This window comes from Crocodylus porosus, unplaced genomic scaffold (assembly GCF_001723895.1).
Source record: "Crocodylus porosus isolate Cpor-Errol unplaced genomic scaffold, CroPor_comp1, whole genome shotgun sequence".
In the NCBI taxonomy this organism is placed as follows: domain Eukaryota; kingdom Metazoa; phylum Chordata; order Crocodylia; family Crocodylidae; genus Crocodylus; species Crocodylus porosus.
Genome location: NW_017728910.1, coordinates 38,685,490 through 38,706,846, shown reverse-complemented (window position 1 = coordinate 38,706,846; position 21,357 = coordinate 38,685,490). Strand labels below are relative to the sequence as shown.

General features: G+C 40.7%; 1 protein-coding gene across 1 annotated transcript in view; it reads right to left on the bottom strand.

Moving 5' to 3' along the window:
• FARSB (phenylalanyl-tRNA synthetase beta subunit) overlaps positions 1-21,357 on the bottom strand; it is a 52,877-nt gene that overhangs the window by 15,190 nt on the left and 16,330 nt on the right. Inside the window, exons 14-16 of the mRNA XM_019533074.1 lie at positions 18,811-18,903; positions 16,783-16,900; positions 11,040-11,192 (exon numbers count right to left, since the gene is read on the bottom strand). Coding sequence (XP_019388619.1) covers positions 11,040-11,192; positions 16,783-16,900; positions 18,811-18,903 — 364 coding nt within the window. The remainder of the gene's footprint in view (positions 1-11,039; positions 11,193-16,782; positions 16,901-18,810; positions 18,904-21,357) is intronic.

The window sequence follows — 21,357 nt, the reverse complement described above, 5'->3', positions numbered from 1 at the left end:
GATGTTACTAAGTAACACAGCCCAGGACGGGGTACTGAAGGGTTCCCTGTTTAAGATCACATAATCAAATGAGAGAAATGTGTGTGGAAAGAAATCTTCCATTTGGAAGATGGATACTGGAGAACTTATGTAGCCAGCAATAAAACATTGCTAGATTTTTCTAAACCATTACTTAACACAAAAATATTGCACCCAGCATGAAGCAACTACTTAGACCTTGTTAAGACAGAAAAAGATGAATTAATCATTGAACTGAATAGCTGATGACTGCACAGGTACCAGGGATCAGGTACCCAAGACTCACTTATCTTCAGTATGAGAACAAAAGATATGGTTTCAACCAGTGAAATATACAGTGGTGTTTCAAAGGCACCAATTTCCCAGAAATCAGGAAAGTCATAAGAAGTTTGACATGAAGGAAAATTTTAGACAAAGAAAAGTGAATGAAAATTGGGATCCCAAAAATGACTTTAGAACTCAGAAGTAAAAGAAATCCTGGCAAACATAAAGGCCTATTATCTCCAACTAGTAAAACTGTTAATGATGATGTAAAAATGTCTTAAGTGTTCAGGAATATTTCTGCTTTCCATTTGGAAAGAAGCAGGACAGTGTGCTTATGAAGACAATGACATACTGTCCAATTCATTCATAACTAAAGATAATGTTAGACAATGGGCATCAAGAATAACACCTCCATCCCCAGACACTTTGCACTCAAGAGTTCTCAAAGTTTGAAAGACCATCTTTGACCCAAAGATGCTAATTCAATAAATCTTGGAATACTGAGAAAATTACAGGGCAGTAAGAGTACTAAAGTTGTTCCATTATTCCAAAATAGCACCCAGAAAGGGCTCAATAATTATAGACTGGCTAGCTTGACATCAATCTGGGTCAGATAATGTAAAAGCTGAGAGAGATTTCCACTGATAAAGAGCTCAAAAGATAAGAATATAATTAATGTCAATCAAGATTTTATGCTAAATAGGCCTTGTCAAACAAACCTCTGCCTTCATTCTTTAAGATTATATGTTTGATTAATCAAAGGTATCTGCATAGGCATAACACAAAAATTATCACTATACAGTAACAATAGGGAACACATTAAATGGTTAAACTAGCTTACAGAGAGTGAATCTATATGTGCGCTTAACTGCGCAGATGACGACTTTGCTGCAGTGTAAAGCATCACAGTCGATACATGCAATACTATTAGACTGGAGCAAATTGATTTTTGCTGCAGTCTATCAGTACTATTGTATGGCGGGCATGTGTAAACACTGCCCCAGATTTACACTGTACCTGGTCAGTCCAGGCAGCAGGAGATCAGACCCCTACTTACCACCTAGCCAACACGGTTCCACACTGGAGCATTCTTGTGTCCTAGCCAGCCTCTCTGCTGCCTGCCGCTGTATCCCAGCTCAAACTGCTGCGGTTCCAGGAGCAGTATCTGCATGAGCACACTGGACTGCAGCAGTTCAAGCACCTACATGTGCCATTAAGGTGACACAATAAGCTCTGGTGCAAACCAGGCCAGAGTTTATCACATCACCTTAATGGCACGTGTAGATGCACCCAGACAGATTTAGAAATCATCCATAGGGAATCATCACCGAAGAGTTTCATTTCTAGCAGCGACTGATTCTAGGTTTGATCCTTTTCTGCATTTCCACTAATTATTCAGAAGTAAATATAAAATCACTGCTGAAAAAATTGCTGAAAAGGCTGGCAGACTGAAAAATGAGGATGAGACAAATCACAAAGAAGGTTCCAGATACCTCAATTAAACCAGCCAACTCAAAAGCAAATTGTTATGGCCAAATGCAATGTTCCATATCTAGGAACAAAGAAGTTACTGAACTAAAGGATGCCATACCTATAACAATGTGGGGCAGGGGAAATATATCCTAGGAAGCAGTATCCTCTGACAAGAATTTAGGGGACAAACATTTAGTACAGACTCCGAGTTTGCTGCTGTGAGGCAAAGAGTTAATCCTTCATTTGTACAAACTTGGAAACATAGGTTTCCCTCATTTTGTACTGTACATGCATTCCTGGAAAACCGTGCATAACTCAAATTTGCATACAGGGAACTCACTTTACAATATAACAAATAGGGATATGTTCCAAGACCTCAACTGTACTGACCCCCAGGACCCATTTCTACCACTTACAAGACAATTTTGGTATTTGCCAACAGCAGACAGTACACACAAGCACAAGGCACTATCATAATGAGGATGGCAACTACAGAAACATGTCGCAGACAAGTGAGGAGACTATATTTTGGTGTGTGTCACTCCCGCAATGCACCGCACAAAACAGCTGACTGCGGGCTTCCACCACACCAATCACATAAGAATGAATTTACCTTGCATATAACAAAGTTTTGGTATAAAAAAAGGTCATCACATAAGAGTGAATTCACACATACAGAACCCTCATGAAGTGAGCGAAACTAGAGAGGTGATTTTTACCTCTGTGTAACAGTAGTTGTGTGAGATTTATTATTTATTTATTTACTTATTAGAATACTGCATACTGTTTTGGTGCACATACTCTGGAAGGGATATTGAAAAGTCCAGAAAAAGCCATAAAAATTATTTGAAGGCTGGAGAAATTGCCTTCAAGTGAGAAGCTTAAAGAGCTCAATTTGTTTGGTTTGTCAAAAAAGATTAGAGAGACTTAATTACAGTGTGTAAATCCTTTCATGGAGAGAAAAATACTGGGTATTAAAAAGCTCTTTAATCTAGAGGAAAAACGCAAAACAAAAAACTCTAGGCAGACATTTAAATGAGAAACTAAGGACAAATCTTCTATGGAGGGGATGACTAACCAATGGAATAAACTATCAGAGAGAAGTCTTGGTTCCTCCCATCCTTGAAGACTTGAAATCTTGAATAGATTGATGCCTTTTGAGAAGTTATGCTTTAGTTGACAAGGGTTAAATGGGTGGAGGTTAAAAGCCTGGGATAGACACAAAGTTAGACCAGAAGATGTAACGAATCCTTGTGGAATAAATTTCTACGGGAGCGTCCACACATGCAAACACGTGCACTTGCAGCAGCTCAAATAGAAGCGGTGCAAATTTAAAACAGGGCTTTTTGCCCCAGTGCACATGCCTGGACATGCATTTTGGTGTGGGGCAAATTGTGCCACTTAGGACAAAATAACCCTGCCTGGCTCCTCCTGGATCTGCAGCCAGGGGGAACTAGAGCCTGGGGCTAGCACCTGTGCTGGCCCCAGCAGTATAAAAAGCTGCCCTGGCAAGTAGCTTAGGGCCACTTGCTCTCAGGAGCTTCTGGGGCCCAGCCAATTGACATCTGGGGACACTAGCCCCTTGCACCAGCTGGACTGCCGAAGCAGCCCTGAGAGTTCCCTGCACCCTCTACCCATTGCAGCCATCTGCCAGTGGGACCTGCTGCCACCTGTGGCTCCAAAGCTGCATGCCTGCCAGACCCGGATGGGGACTGTATAGCCAGTAGAGGCACCTGCCCCCCTGGGCCAGCTGCCAGTGGGCTGTGGATGCACAGTTGCCTTTGTGCAGCACTACCTGGAAGATGTTCCTATGTAGCAGCCTGTTTTGAATTGTTAAAGCATGCCCTCCTGGCCCCAAATGGCCAGGAGGTCGGCCACCCCCAGCTGGGTCCCAGGTGCCAGCCCTGAGCAGACTTTTCTGCCTGGGTACCGCCACTTGCCTCCCTAGCAGGAATTCCAGTGTTCCCTATTTAAAACCTGCAAAAAATCTAAAAAAAATCCCAATTCACTCTTTAAAATACCCCCAAATCCTACAGCAGTGGGAGCGGTGGCAGTGTCAGAGGTGCCTTTTTGCAGGGGGTGCACTGCCAGGCACAGGGGGTGTACGCCCACAGGAGTCACAGAGACTGGGACCTGAGCTCTGTGCCAAGTAAGGAGGGGGTGGGGGGAGCTGGAGGGACTATTGAGGATGTAGGGGGGACCATGGGGGCAGGCCAAGAGGGATGGGTCCACTGGCCGCCCCCCCGCTCAGCCAGTGGTCAGGTGCAGCCCCCTTCTCGCCTCCTTGCTTGCCCTGCATCCACCTGCGGCCTGCTTGCTTGCTCCCTGCCTGCCTGCGGCCCCCCACGTGCTCGTCCACCCAGCTGTGGCCCCCCTGCGTGCTCCTCCACCTGGCTGTAGCCTCCCTGCTCACCCCCTACCCAGCTGCAACCCTCCTGAAGCTTACCAGCAAAAGGAGCTGCGCTCTTGGCCTTGTGGCCCAGCCCCGCCACACAGTGGGAGGGGCAGCCCGGCTTGACCTTAGCCGCCAAGTATCCATGCGGCCTCTGCCGCAGTGCTGCTGCAGCCCAGCACGGGACCATGTACTTTCGGGCAGCTCCGGGCTATCACCTGGGGCTACACGCTGCTCTCAGGAACCACTGGTCACACTGGCCTGGATCCCATATGCACAGAAGCAGCCCAGCTGGACAGCGCAGGGCTCACGCATGCAGTACCCAGACTGGTGAGCTGTGCATAGCCCAGGTGACAGCCCAGAACTGTCCAAAAGCACGCAGCCCCACCTCGCACTGTCTGGCTGCAGCAGTGCACTGTGGCAGAGCCTACATGGACACATGGCAGCTGGGGCCAAGCCGCACCTCCCCACACTGTGCAGGGGGACTATGCCAGAAGGCCAAGAGTGCAACTGCTGTTGCTGGTCAACTGCGGAGGGGTTGGAGGCAGGCCGAGGACGTGTCGGGGGCTGCAGCCAGGCGGGAGAGCATGCGGGAGGGTGCAGGCAGGTGGGGGGCAAGTGAGCAGGCCACAGCTGGCAGTGGGCCAAGCAGGGGGGCTGGAGCTGAGTGAGGAGGCTGCAGCCAAGCAGGGAAGTGAGCAGGGGGCTGCACCCGGCTGCGGGCCGAGCGGAGGGGGGGCTGGAGTTGGGTGTGGGCTGAGCGGGTTGCTGTAACCGAGCAGGGAGGTGAACGGGGGGGCTGCACCCAGCTGGGGGGGGCATACAGAGGGAGCAGGAGCCATGCGGAGGGGTGGCTGGAGGACCCACCTCTCTCAAGCTGCCCCTCCATGGTCTCCCGCACCCTCAGTAGTCCCCCCCACTCCTCCAGCTCCCTCCACCCACTACTTACCTGGCATAGAGCCCAGGTCCCAGTTGCTACAGGCAGCATGCTTCAACACCCAGGAAAGGGACAACCACAGAGACACTCTGGCATGGTACCAGAGCATCTCTGTGGAGGACCAAGCCTCCAGCTGCCTCGGAGAACAGTCCGGAACCATGTCCTGCCCTGCTTTTATCTGCCGCGGGGTTTTTTTGACTCCTGGATATCCAGGGATCTAATTTTGTCCCTGTTCTGCAAGTTTGCAGCACAGGGAATTTTTCTCATTCCTGCACATGCCTCTTGCAGCATCTCAAAAGGCTTTGAGATGCTGCAAGACGCATGTGTCCACTCATGTCGATGCACCCTATGAAACTACAAATTATGAACTACATCCAAAGGTACATGCCAGCTTTCTAACTCATGTCCATGATCAGTCTTAGGCACTTACAGGGCCCTCCCTCATTTTTGTAGTTTTATGGTACTTCGCAATCCTTAATGCATTTCTTATCACAGTCCTGAGAGACAGGGCAGTGGTATCAATCCTGTTTTAGAAAAAAAAAAGCCAAGTCCTGATCCATAAAAAACAGAAACCCACATCCTGCATATGTCTCAGAAGGTGCATTCTAACCATGAGGTTCTAGATGATGGGGGGCATGTCCCTGCTGAAGCTGTGGCACTGTGTTGATAAAATGCAAGATTCATTGGAACACAGAAGCTCTGTCATCCAGCATTTAGAGAACATACCTGGGAATGGGTGATCTGTATTTTGATTCCTCTGCCCTCCCATATGTGTTGTAAAATAAAGAAATGGCCTATACTCTGTTTTTTTGAGAGGGATGACAGAAGCACCAATGTCCAGGGGAGCAGTCTGGGATCTGTATCCTGATCTGATGTAAGCTCCTTCCCACAGCCCAGCATGAGGCCACTAAACGCTGGAAAAGAGTAGAAAGTATTGTATGCTTCTTTCTTCAGTGCTCCTTACTGCCTAGCTTATGCAGCTCTTTGTCCAGTGCTCTGGCTGCTGTGAATCCCACTGTGAGGCACTTAACTCGTATATTTGTTCAGGGAGTGCAGATACCTAACATGGAGCTATGGATTCCTTTTGGGGAGCCAGGCAGCTAAAAAGGCCTTTTGTGGACTAAGCCCTGGGTGACTTGCTCTGTGCTGCATTGCACACTTGTAACAGAGAAAGGAACAGAACATGGCTCTCCCTTGTCCCATGTCAGCATCCTAACCCCACCAGCCTATTCTTCACTTCTCAAGTTTTATAAATCAAGGTTGACTTTAAAGAGACTTCAGGGTCTTGGTGTGTTGCATAATTATGGCAGTAAAAACAAATGTATAGTGACATTCTTGGTTATGGATAGATAACTATTACCTCTATAATTTCACAGCCCAACCTTATTAGATTGAAAGCCATTACTATGATTTACTGTGTCATTAAAATTTTCTATACTTTACCACACCTTTCATTTAATTAAATGGGAGGCAGAAGGAAAGGAGTGTTGCTTTTGTTAAGATTCAGTGTTATTACACAATGGTCAATTAGTGACAGAAGCAAGACTAAAGATTTGTATGTAATTTTTATGCTGAGTCCAAACTGGCTGGTTTCCCATCCTATCAACATTAAGCTGACTACCCTAAACAAATGATTGACAGGAACAAAACTTTTATTAAAAAGCTTTGCAAAGGCATAAATGAAATTCATGCTGAAAATAGCATGAAAATTAGGGTGCTGAGCAGTACATGTTATAAACTTGGCCATAGAATAAAGTCAAATAAATCCAGATTATTTCAAAAAAGTTTTTGCAGAAGTACAGTTTTAAGATGACCAGATGTAAATGTTATTATGGACATGGACAGGACTAGAGAGTGTAAAATAGGGCAAGTCATATAATCTCTGTGCCTTATCTTCCTACATACAAAATATAGATAATAATATTTGCTTTCTTTTAAGAGATTTATGTTCAATTCAGAAGATTTGTACTGAAGTGAAATAGTTTGAATCACCTAGCTAATACCTACTGTTTCAATGGCAAGACAAATGAAATAAAAATTAAATAGGGGAATTAGGGCAACTTATTAACCAAAAACTGTCTAAAGATATCCATTGATGACTCTTGTCTACTTCTCTTTACCTCTTCCTTTAAGAGTTTAAATAGTTTCAATTTTGTTTTTTTTATTTTTACCCACTAGCTATGCAATTCATACTAATTTGTACATCATAAATTACATGGAACTGGCTAAAGCATCAAAGGAATTTTATTCAAAGAAACAGCACTAAAGAGCACACAAAAGGTAAAAATATCAATGCAAAACTATGTTCTTATCAGTTCATTTAAAAGTTTAAGTTACAGAAGTATTGTTATCGACTACCAAGACAGATAAAATGCTTTTTTAGGTCAGCAGTTATAGGATTTTAACCAATACACCATTTAGCACTGTGCCTTTTAAAAAGTGGTGCAGAATTTCAGCTTTCCCCCTTCAAAATTTTATCAATTTAATAATAATAGTAAAAAATAAAATTAGCCCATAGTATCATTTAAGAAACTGAAATCATTAACTGTGGAATCTATGTTGAAATCTTTACACTTGTCCAGTCTCTCAAAACACCCTCTTCTGCATGGCCGCTTAAAACATCTTTTCTTCTCCCATTACTGTGCTGATCAAATTACACTAAAGACTAATGTGAAGGCAAGAGGAACATCACAATTTCACCCATATTTTCAAGCATCTGTAATTTTTCCACAGGTGTTGCCATAGAGGCAAAAAGGTTATGACCCTAAGGTCAAGTCGGTGGGCATTTAGGTGTTACTATAACAGAAGGGGCTTAAATAGCATGGGTGTGCACATATGGTAAGGACTGCATGTACACACTTCACTTTATAAGCTGATTTTAAAAAGGAAGCAAAGCATCCACAGAAACGTAATAAATTCTTTAAACATATGCAATGAACTGCTTTCTTAGACACTTTCTGAAATAACCTGTGCGATCAGTTAATCAAGGAACAAAAGACAATAAACACTTAACAAAAATCTTTTCATGGTACTAAAATCAGTTCCAAGATTTGCCTAAAGAAAAATATTAGAATTTCTGCAGTTCAGAAGTGTTCTTTTTATAGGATACACCCGCTTTTACATGTAGAAACTTTAATGTAGCACAGACCATAAAACTGTGCTCTATGGAAATAAAAACTCACAGTGTAATAGCCTGAACTAAAGCCTCTGAAGCAATTAGCTCCTCTTTTTTTTTTTTTTTTTTTGAGTCCCTCAGAACCCTGCAGTCTAAAATGTTGCAGGATATGTTTTCACCCAACAATTGACCTTACTCCATCATCTGCTTGACATTTTATCGCTCCTATATACTTAACTGGCAGCCTGCAAGGCAAGTTAAAAAAAAAGCTACTCTGACTTCCAACTTTCTCTGCAGTCAAGGACTTTGCAAGTAAGTTGGTGCAGTGACACTGCATTCACTCTGGCAATAGAGTATATCAGCCATCTGCATTGTTAGCAAGGTTAAATTCCAATGTCATCAGAACTGCATGGAATCTATAAATCACTCCAAGAGTTTCTGAATTACTGTTGCTATAGAAAAAGGAGGAAAATATATCACATCCAAAAGCCAAAAACTGCTTGTTACACACTGTATAGAGAAAATCTCAATCTGCTTTCTGAGTGCTTCTAATCGTGTGTGGGAGTACTATCATGGGGAAGCGGGGGGGTTGTTTGTTTTTTTTAAGTGCCAAGACACCTGGAACACTAAACAGCATCAGTATCAAGAAATGAACCCTACAATGTATTAGGAATCTTTGTGATTTTTTTTCCTGTTCTTTGTAAGACATTCAGAAACTAGGGTGATGACTGCAGTATGGAACAAGGCATTTAAAAGTTTCAGCATAAAAAACCCTTTAAGTAACATGTCTATTTTAAAAGCAATTCATTTACTGGTTTTAAAAAGAACCTGAGGGAATGAAAATCAACTCTCACTGAATTTCAATGGGAGCCGAGTACCTCGCTTCCAGGCTCCTTCGAATATTCCCACCTACAAATGCTTTGTGAGAATCCTATTTATATTATTACATTTTACTGGCCAACAGTGAGTTCTTATTGTCTCTTGTAGTATTCCCGCTGGCAGATATTTTAAAAGTCTGAATAAAATACTATGGATATTACCCAGTAAAGAGCAGAAAAACTGCATTAAAATCAGGGGCACGTATGTGCTTATTCAAGGTAAGCAGAAGGAGAGCACATGCTCAATAAGCCAGCAACACTGCTAAAAATTAGTCTATATTTAAAGTGAGTACTTTAGAGCTCTGAGAACATTCATGCTCTCTGAGCTGTCAGTGATGCTGTGTCAGGGTCATTAGTTCCAGTAAATGCACTGCTCAGGCTTTTTTCTTGAGCAGAAGAGTTGAAGTCATAATTTCTCTCTCATACTTGTATCGCAATGAATGACAAGTAGGTAAAAATGCAGCGGCTATCCCCAGAGTCCTGCATTCCTATATTGTATTGACTATGTCATTATTTTAAGTAACAGAATAGATTAGTTGTGTGCTATTATTCTCTTACACAGAGCTGTCCTCTTACTGGAATAACTAGTTTTTGATTCTGCAGTGACCTGAAGAATTACCAGGATTGTTGGATTTTTAAGCCTTTTAAACTCCTCTACCCCCCGACAAAAATACACATTGCCACTAGCTGATATGGGAAACCCTCAGTAGTGGGGAAAAAGTGATCATACTTGTAAATTGGCAATTTTACAACAAAAAGCTCCAGATAAAATTTCCTAGTTAAGAGAAACGGGAAAAGCAAATTTCAACTCTTGTGGGAAAGATACTACAGCAGATAAGTTTCACTTTTTTTGGGGGGCATTCGCTTACCCTAGTCCAGCTAACAAGCATACATGGGACAGTATTAATGCAGGTTACCAGCCAAGAGACAATTCACTTCGTAATACTGTGGTCCCCTTGAGTGTCTCAGCTTCGCTTCTATTCTTGGGATTTAATGAGAATTTTGTTCAATACAATTTTGTCCAAAAATCAAGAAAATGCAGTACACAGATACCATCTTCAATTTTAGTGAGGTTATTTAAGGTACAGAGATTGTCTTACTACAGCTGAGCAATTCAAAATTAATTATGAAATACTTACAGGACAAATCTGTTTGCCTATCTAATTAAACTATGTCTCCCCCTCCTCTGGTTGTAAAAGTCTGATGGGAATGATCAACAAGAAGGCTTTAGATAAACTTCTCCTTAACAGATATACTTATGGATAGGTATTTTAGTATATTCTATAAACTAAAGATTCTCAATACCAAAAATAAACTCCTCAATGTTACCAAAGGCTACCCTAAAAGGGAAAAGGATGCTAGAAGATTCTGGGAGCTGGGTAGAATGAGAATGAGCTCATTAGATACCCAGCTCCTTCACTAACAGAGCTGGTGGGAGTGAGGGGGAAAGATGGAGAGTCAGAGTACAATGACAAATTCTCAACATTTAGAGTTGCTTTCTGAAAGCTTTGGGAAACCCTTCCATTGTATATGCCAGGGCAACATGATATAAGGCTATGGATCTATGCAGAAATAGAGGTTTCCATTTCATAATGCAGGGAGATTTGAAACCACATGCTACATGTGACTAAAGGGTGTTCAGGGATCTTGACCAGTGCAGACTTCCTCGTTCCGAAAATGCATGAACTAGGAGCATTCATGATGAACTAGGAGCAGTGTATAAGTGGGTCCCATGTGGGAACAGAGGCAAAGAGAAGGTCCCCAGAGATTTGTGTCCAAATCTATTTACATCACACTCAGATTCTGTACCGCATCAGTGTTTTGCAGAAAGCAAGTACACATTCAAAGCAAACTTTTACAGCATATTGCCTACAGTTAATGACAATATGAAGGCCATCCTGCACAGTAGCAGGATGAGAATTATTAATAGGCCCCTCCATGTTTCACTGTTGTGCCTCTTACCTTCAGTTGCCTTGATTAAGTACCCATTCTCTTTGTTTGGTGGCACATCCAGCAGCTGCATTACTCTGTCCAGGAACCCGTGGATAACTTCAAACCCAGGGTTCTTATTGTAATAAACAGCACAGAGATGCCTGTAGTTCCTGGCACCTACATCTGCAGAAGAAACAGAATGGTTGTATTTTGTCAAACTTCATCCTAGCCTTTTGTATAAGTTCTTCTAACGTTAGAGAAGGTAGCACTACAGTTGAAATACTGTCCTGTGTTAAAAAGAAAAAAACCCCAAGTGTATTAAAAAAACATGCCTTGCAAAGAACTCAGAATGATTCTGACACATAATTGAAACCTAGGGAATTTAAAGCGGATTAGTCAAAATACACATATTCAGCAAGCAAATGACAAGTTCTTTAGTTTTAACCTTTACAGCTTTTAAGGTTGGTGGTAAGACTAGCTATTTATGAGACAGAACCTTTATGCAATAACAAAACAGGTCCAAAACAGAAATAGCCAATGTTGTTACCATCGTATTGGATGGTCAGCAGTCTATACAAAGAGAGCCCTTGGTCTAAATCCAAGTCCAAGTAGGCAAGTTACCACATTTCAGAAGCCATAACTGATGGTCTTTTTTGGTAGCCTCAAAAAAACAGATTGCTATGAAGAATGCACTGTATGTTCAAAAAGCCTTCTGGGCTAGGACAAAGGCATTGGCAAGGCAGAGCAGCTACCAATCACCCTGTACCTGTTCTGTGCCTACCCCTCTTTAAGGCTATTGAACCTATGATCTCATTTCCAAAATTAGGTACCTCTACTATGTGCTGACACAAAGCACTGTAACTGCATTAATGCAAAACATGAACTTCCTTTACTCTAAGTTTAGTTTTGATTAAGTTTTCACTTCAATAGAATAAATTGCTTTTTATCCTAAAGTACATCTGAAACACACATGTACTAGTCTCTCATCACATTTGTATGCCTTTCCAAGCTAAGCTACTCCACCTAACACTGCCCTTGAAAGCTATTCACACATTTTCACTAATACAAACTTGTTTTTCATTTTTGAGAGGAACAGTCTAGAAAAAGAATAAGAGCTCCTGGTCTCCTAGGATGTCTGTCCACATCTGGTGAAATTACTGAACAGCACAAGAAAGCACTAAAGATGTCTACAACCCTGCTCTCAAAAATTACCTTCTCTCTTGTGGTTCATCTCATCCTTGCTTTCAGCAAGACCCTGCTTGGCTGAGCCATGGAGGATGCAGATGATAGGAAAACAGACTGCAGATGATAGGAAAACAGTTCTTCATCTCTATGCCACATACCTTTTCCTCTAGAAAAGAATCTGCTGCTAACAAAAAGACAAGGCAGGGACTGATCTCCTGCAGGGTCTTACATAACAGAACTTCAGAGTACTTCAGTGGTTTTCTTGCTGGTTGGATTTCTCTTCCCCATCTCTGTCTTTCCTCTTAAAGATGATTCAGTAAAGGGGAAAGTGTCTGTTTCTCATCTTTTTTGAGATGTGCCCATCTTATCAAGGAAATGCTGCTTACTTCTGGTCTAAAGTAGTGAAAGTGTTTCCCTGTACTGGGTATCTTTATAAATAGTCTCAGCTGCAGGCTCTCTCTCTAAGTACATCCTCTTCAGGGGCCAGGGGCCATACTTCACCTGCCTCCTGTCATCCCTTTCATTCAACAGCTACAGCTAGCCACTGGGAAATACTATAAGCTGCTATGGATTGTAGTGGCTCACTGAAATAACCCACATCTGAACTGCCTTATTAACAAATATGAAAACAGCAGTTCCCAATATGAAACGAAGTCCAAAAAATAGCACAGATCAGAGCATACCAACACATTACTGAAGATGTCAACACCCAGTGGTGAAAGGGTGTGCAGTCTGGGCACCTCTTGGGCTCTTGGTTCTGGATATCCAAATAACAGTTGTAGGTAGAAGTATATTCTTTTCTCTCTGACTCAGACTAGAGCTGGCCAGACATCTATCCATGAATCTCTGATGAAGACCAAGCAGCACTTATCTATTAATTTGTCACTTCTGGATTGGATTAGCACAACTCTCTGAACAGTAAGTCAACCCTAAATAGCTAAATCGGTACTACTGCTTGAGCAGAATGCAATATTTGCTGAACACAAGTGGTCAATGGGAGCTCCTTGCACTTGTGCTTCATTTTCTATGTAGACTTCCATTTAAATGCCACATGCATTCCAGAAGTGGCTTGTAAAACTGATTTGGAATCTCTGCCACAAAGAATACCAGAAGTTATTAATGCCTATTCTTCAGACACTAGAATTAAGGAGCAGTTGTCTTGACAATATGGCCTAAATACTGCCAATCCACCTCTCTAACATAGCTGAGATAAACTGTGAATGTCACTGAATTGTTCTGGAATGCACTTTTTTAAACAGACTCTCTTACAGACCAAGAAGAATAATGGCAATCGGTCAGATTTTTACTTGATTATTACTCCTAAAGCCCATGACATCCTCATAGCTGTTCTGAACAAAAAGAACAAAAGGATCAAAATATTTAAAGTGACTGATAATTCTTATTTTGAACCTCATTTTACAAACCTTTATGGAGTAGCCAGATTTGCTTTCATTCATCCCTTCCAAGCTTTCTAAGTGCCATAAAACTCCGTTCTTCACAAAGTTAATGTATTACATCACCGAAAATTCATTCCCTGTACACGATATGTAAGAAGGGGGATAAGAGGGGATGGGTGGTGAGGGGAGCAAGTGGGAACCACCGTACTAGGATTTTTATGTCAAACTAGGGTTGGTTGAAAATACCTCAGTTCTTTATAACTCATTTAACAGACCTCTTGTGTCATGCCATGAAACAATTCTGTTTTTAAAAGGCCTGCCAAGTATGTCAGCCTGAATTACATATGTATTTCACAGACTTCAAAGCACTGCCTAGAGATACTGCTATAAAACAATCTGAAGGATGGGCAGCTGGCTAGGAATCTGTGAGCCAGAGAATGTAATACGAGGCAAAAACAATGGTGCATGCTGCCCTCTAGCAACCTAGAGAGGCTCTAGAAAAAGTGTTGGGGTTTAAAACAGGGCACTTGCTCCGTTTAATTCTCTCTCTCAATTAATTTCACAAAACACCATGTTTTGTATACAATTAAACAAAGGCCCACAAGACAGACTGTGAAAATGCATTCAAACATGACTTTAGCTGGGTTCACTATTCCCAATACATGACCACATTCTCAACCACATTAAAAGACTATCAACTTGCAAACTTCTACAAGGCTCTTAGCCAGAGGTCACCTTCCGCCTGATGAATGAAATGAAATTTTTCAACATAGTAAGGGATGGCATAAATTCTTCAATTAGGCTACTGTGGTCACATAGGCTACACTAGTATAAAAATAGCACTAGGAATGATTTTACCAACTTAACAATATGATGAAAATACAGATGTGCACAGTCCTATGTGACTGATACTTAAATCCTTTGTATTCTTCCTCCCTTCTCCCCTCTCCCCGTTGAGAAGGAAAGTTTTTACTCAGATTTGGTTTTATTTAGTCATATGAAATCTGGCACACATTTTGCTGATTTAGTAAGTTAACTTTTATGTCTGATATGTCTGAGGATAAGTGTGTTCTGGTCACTTTAGTAAATGAGTTATGTGCAAGAAGATATTTTTATTAAAAACCAATGCGCTTATCCAGTTCCATTCGTTCATACATGAATGACTACAGGATGCTACTTCAAATATTGTTAATGTCAGTGCTCTTTTGACCCATACTTTTTAAATTATTAATTGGACATTCTGCATACCAAAAATATGAAATAATAAAATTAAATTAGTCAGACTGATGACATAAGCCTTCTACAGGAAATCTCATTCCATATGTGAAAGCGGGGCAGCCCTGTATCTTCTAACATTGGTAGAATTATTGATTATTTTTCTTTTTTTTCCCTTTCTCCCTCCCATTTGTGCATAAAGTTAAGTTTAGATTTCAGGCCTGATGGTGAGTTTGGGAAACACCCATTAAATAAAAATATTGTAAATCATAGCAAAAACAGCTTTTTGTTTATATTTTGGTAACACCTAAATTATGTTGGGTATTGTCCAAATGCAAAAGAATATGAAGTCACTGCCTCAAAAAATTTGTGTGTGATCTATAGCAGTGATTCCTGGTAAATTTCAAGTGTGCAATAGAAATAGGTTCTTTTATATAATTGTTAATCAACCCTGTGTATAAGTAAGTAAAAGATCTGAAGTTAGAACACAAGAAGTAACAGTAATCTATTTAACCAGTGACTTGCATGCAGCCGGAATAAATGTTCTCTCTACTGAAATGTAAACAGGCCAACTCCTCATGAAGCATGACAAAGCTTTTTGCCATCTGTACCACATTTTGTGCATTTTGGCAGACTTGCTGCCCAGCAAGAAATGAGCTAGGACCACCAAACTGTCTGTATTTAATAAAGATTCTGCATGCTTTTCTAAATCTGATTGTTTTTCTTGGCAATTTTTTTCTTAGTAATCCACAAATTAAGTCCATCAACAGAGTAATTTACTTGCCATCTTGTTTATGCCTTGTGTAAACCTTTGTTTTGCAGACAATGAATAGCTTAAATGCGAGCACTAAAAACAGAAACCAAATAATGACACAGCAAATCCATTTCTGCTGCTGTATTAAGGTAGCAGCAACTGTAAAACAGCAAAAATTTGCCCCTGGGTGGCAATACATCTCACTAGAACTTGCCCCAGAAAAATATATCTCCCCAGATTTCCTTTAACTGGTGGCTTGGTGGGAAAGGGTAACTGACTTGGTAACTGGATTTGAAAGGTTTTTGCTCGTTTGTTTTTGCTTAAGTTTAGATTTTTGGAATGTGCTCTTAGGGCTCAGGATATTTTTACGCATTTTCCACATGAAAATGTACTTTCTAAGGCTGGGATCATGCAATCAACTCCATGCAGACACATGCCTGCATCCAGGCAAAATGTCAATGAAGTCAATGAAATATGAACTGGTTGCTCTGTCTATTTTAAATATAATAAAATTAAGGCCGACAAAAACTTATGAGAGGCTTATGTCTCTCGTTAATGTTTCCCAAGATGGTAATATAGATGTTTGAGGGATGTCTAACACCAACCATTTGATGATTTTTTTTTTTTTTTGCATGTGGACCTGCCCTGATCATCTTGAAAAGATCTGCTAGTAAACCATGGATGCAGGGAAAAATGAACACAGCCCCACTACTTAGCTAGCAAAGCCCACACTTGTAAAACAAGCTTTTTTATTCTAATGAGTAATGAATGGGTCACCAAATCACTCTCTCAGATCAATTATTCATAATTATTTTACTAAACTCCCACAAAGAAAAAACAGTGCATATTTAATGGTGGTATCCTGGGCTTCTTATATAGGTTCCTTACCTTCAGACTGTGATAGTTCAGAATTCGCCTCTCCCATATTTTCTACAGGTGGACTTCAGCATCTACTTGGATTTTTTCAAAAAGCAGTGTGTGCAGTAGGAATTAAACTACTGTTGGAACCACCTTGCACAGTACCATTGTGCTGCCTATCTCATGCAGGGTGGTCTGCTTATGGGATACAGACTAGAAGAACTAAACTGGCAGACATTTAAAAAAAAAATAAAGCATTCCCAGCATCAGACTTGTTTAAAAGAGATACAAAAAAAACTTCTGGAAGAGTTAAGAAATCCTTTTTACAAAGGGAAGTAAAAAAGTGTAAACAAGCTGATCTTACCTTTGGAAGGATCTTTAACTACAATGTCAGAGATTTCAAAGAGTTTCAAAGGCAAAGGCATCTTCCTGTTAGCAGCAATGGTCTTTAGGAGGCCAGGCAGGAGGCTGGTGCGTGCCACCTGCAGGTCACATATGAAATTGTACATTTGAAACAACCTGTTGAGATGATTTTCCAGTTTTACTTATTTGGAACAAGAGCTTTAAAAATAGATGAAATACCGAGTAATTTCAGCTGTCTGTTTTTAACTTTAGAATGATTAAATCTGAAAATGTAGATACACTATGCATCTACGGCACACTGCCAAGACTCACAAAAGGGCCTCATGAATATGTAGAAGTGGGGAAAACAAGGCACAGAATGGGTAAATAGTTTATCTGATTTTGTACTAATATCCAAAGAGCAAGAAACAAAGCCTAATTCTTCCAATTCTGGGTCCTCTGCTCTTAGTACTAGATAACATGCTTCCTAGTACAGAGACTTCTAATTTCTCTGAGGAACTAAAATATACATTTCTTATCTGAAGGGACATGAATCATCAATTTCCTTTTCATAGCACATGCTATCACGTCACAGAGACCCAGTGAATTTCTAACCAACAGAAGAAGGGGTGTTAGCTTATCTACATTACTTCTTATTTTGTCAGAAGTGTGGGCTCAAGGGATTATTATTGTTCCAGAATAGAACCTCCCTGATGGCAGGAATTAATCAGTTCTTTTGCTACAGAAGTAGTGGATACTCAGTAGCCAGCTGAAGGTGGTTTTCACCTGCAAGGTAGCTGAAAACCAACATTAAAAAATATCAAGACTGTAAATTTTTGTCCCAAGTAAATGACAAGTGGTATAAAAGCAACAGCAAAGAGGCTAGATATGGCAGCAGCCAAATGCACAGAGAAATAAAAATGTGTGTAAAGTTTAGGTTTAGGGTAGCGGGGGAATAAAAATAAAACCAGTTATTTTCTCTAAAGACACTCCCTGTTCATACAAGAGGCAAATATTACAGGAGAAAAATAGTCATTTGGGTGCTTTCTGGTACCTGTCATCATCATAGTGGTACTTAAGTTCTATCATTATAATATGTTTAAGATTATGCTCAGATTGCAGTGATGGGCATCCTGCGCTACTTAAGATGTATGCATGAGGAACCAGATGTGTTAATTGTACTGGTGGCTTTTTTAGGGGAGGAGCCCCCTCCCCCCCCCAATATCAACACATAGATTTGTGTTCTGCATTCAAATGCAGCCTTAAACTCAAAAAGGGTCCTGACTTTTCAAGCTGGCTCAGTCCAATTTCATATAACTTAACGTATGAGAACTCTCAGTTATTGGCTCTGCTTTACAACAGCAGATGCAAAGTTGTTATCATGTACCCAGCCATAGCTATTTATTATGCATTGATTATTTAGTATTTGTGGCTAGTTTGCTGTTCTTCCATACCTGAATTTGGAGTCCCTCTTCCTTCCAGAATTACATCAGTGCTTTCTACTATTATATTTTCAGCGGAATTGTCAAAACAGAACACAGAGACCACTACTGTTTACAACCACCTCAGTTTGATAGATGAAAGTGGCCCAAACACAACCCCCTGGATGACTGGGGGGAAGCAAAGTAACGTACTGAGACTTAGGAAGAAAGTATCGGGGGGGAAAAATACAAAAAAAACAAAGAGAGAGCAAGAGAGAGAACAGGGATAGTAAATCCCTAGAAGATTTAAAAAACAAGTCAAATTACAAATCATTAATAAACTAAGATAAGGCTTTATTTATTTATTTAGCCTTTTGTAATAATGATGTACTTTTCCATTACTTAGCTTGGACAATGAAAATAAATTAATCATTTATGCTGTTGTTTAGAGGTCCCATGATTTCTAGCCAGCATCACTATCATTCAGGGGGGTGTTTGCTTTAAAAAAAAACAAAAAACCCCAAAACTTTTCCAGTGGAATACCTAAAACACAGAAACACTGAAGCTTAGATTTAAGTTTAAAGGGAGCTTATAAGAATTACAACTGACATTGAACTATGGTACTTTACCTGAAATTCTGCTGTCTTGGGATTAGCTATGTGCACTGCTTTTGTTGCGGAGATATCCATACCAAGTTTACCAGCAATATCTTCTTGGGAGCACTAAGGAGATGAGAGGGAAAAACAGAAGCATCAAATAGTTAAAATATGCAGTGAAGCAATGATGAACTTTGTTATCAAGAATAAGCAAAGATCAGTAATAGCTCTGGAGCTCAATAACATGGCTCAGCTACTTGTGAAAATAAATAACAGAGTAAAGATTATCATCTCATCTTTAAACCTAGGTGGACAGGTTTATTTTTGAGGGTGTTAAGTAATGGTACATTGAGACTGCTCACAGAGAAGGCAAAGTTCACTGCGATTGTCTGCATGGTAACATTCTTTTGGGCCTAAATTAGGGTTACACAGTTTAAATCTCAACAAGTAAGGATCCATACATGCTCAGGGTATTTTTTTTTTAAAAGCTGATTACCAAAATAGTGAGTGTGACCTATTAAGTTCACATGCCATCTGTGCACAAGGTGACAGACTACAGTTAAGACCTACAGCAGGATTTCCAGCATGTATAGCTTTATTAATGCAACAAGAAACTGATAGAAGAGAAAGCATGCAATTGAGGCTTTGCTTGTATCCCACAGCCCTCCAGAACTGTTCCCTTTGTGTTAACAACATTCTGAAAGGCATGTTGATCTACCAAATGCGAGTAAAATGACCAGATACCATCTGAAATGTGGGGTTTTGAATGCAAAACACTTAGCAGGGAACAACTGTATTCAAGCATTTTCAGATGTGAAGCTAAAACCCTGGTATCTAACTATGATGCGACTGAATACATGTTAGCTAAATCAGAGATCCTTGTACAGAAAAATGATATCCTGTAGAGGTGATAATCTTGGGTTCAAACCAAAGAATGGATTGGATGTGAGAATGGATAATGGACAGTTTCTATCCAAAACATAACACAGGACTTCAGAATACCGAGGTAGCAGTAATAGTGAAATTATAGGCATGTTTCACATCTGTGTTTTATAACCTGGTAGTGACATGACACAGCTGAGATGCCATAATGCCACAGCAGAAGTACAGATGTCAACATGCACAACATGATATATGTGCCTAAATGTGATCTGAATAAGTTCTGTACCTCTGTGAAAAGTCCATACTATTGTAGTTATTAAACATAGTCTTGCATTTCTTTAAAGTTCATATTGCTGGGATGCAACACATTTAGCATTTTAAAGTATTTCAAACACTGAAAAAAATATTGTAAAAGCTCTGAATACAGTCTCTAGATATATACAGTGTGTGGCCTTTATTATACTGTCACAAAGAGTCTTGTATCTTTTGGCCCATACTGTTTTGTGTAAAGCCACTGTTAGCCATTATCCTTGACAACCCAGTGAAATTATGGACTACTTAGGTGTGTCCCACAGTGAAAGAATTGATTTAGCATCTGAACATCCCCTACCCCCAAAAATCTGGGGGCAAAGAAATTTTGAATCCAATTTGACTACTTTAGATTATCTACTGGAAACATGTTCCCAAGAGTAAAATTTTCAAGAGCAACTAACTGTCTTTGGAGCATAATCCTACTGAAAGTCAATGTTCTCAGTCATTCAAATTCTTTTTAAAATGTTATCCAAATATTAGTCATGAATCAGATAAAAGACACTGTAAAAAACACTGAGTATACTTTCAGGTAAATAAATTTTAAGGCAAAATACTTGGTTCTGAAACAAGAACAAGACAGTTCAACGGGAAAACGTATCTTCCAGCCCCAGGTAGAGAATTAACTACTGAACATGCTCTATGAGTTTTTGAAAATCTTTCTACAGCTAGATCTGTTCAAACTTACAGGCAGGGTCTGGTAACAGCTCTGTGCCTGGGGCCTGCCTTAGTATTCACTTTGACTACTTTTACCCTAAAGAGCTCCATACTAAAACCTGCTCTTAAATCTCTGTTAAAGAGTTGCTCTGCAAGGAAAATATCAGATTTGTTTAACTAAATATGGTCACTTATTAATATTAAAAAGAAAAACAGTTATTAGCCTGTACAATCCACTGTCTGCACAATTTCAGTTTTCAAAACTACACTGGCTGCTGCTACGGACATTACTTCAGTAAGCAGCACATGCTCCTGCAGAGAACCAATTCCTGACAAGGGCCTATGGATAGGGACCACCAATATTGTGATTTTTCAGATTTTGCAAAATCAGGCAATGCCCATAATATCCATGAGGTAAGGGTGGATGAGGGACTTCCTGAAAAGAAAATGCTAACTTCCCAGAGGAAGCAACTGGTCTTCAGGGTGCTGCAGCAGCCCACTGAGGCAGGAAAGTGGGGGGGTCTACCAGTTCAGAGGGCTGTCAGCACCCCCATCCTGACTGACTGCGAGGGCCAATTGGTGGTGAAGGGTAGGGCCACATGACAGGCCAATCAGCAGCGAGGGGCAGGGCCATCAGGGCCTCTCTCCCAGCAGCGTGGGGTGCTCTGCTGCATTCGGCCCTTGAAATGACTGCCAAGCTCTGCATTCTGCCTGCAAAGTTGGGGGGCAGCT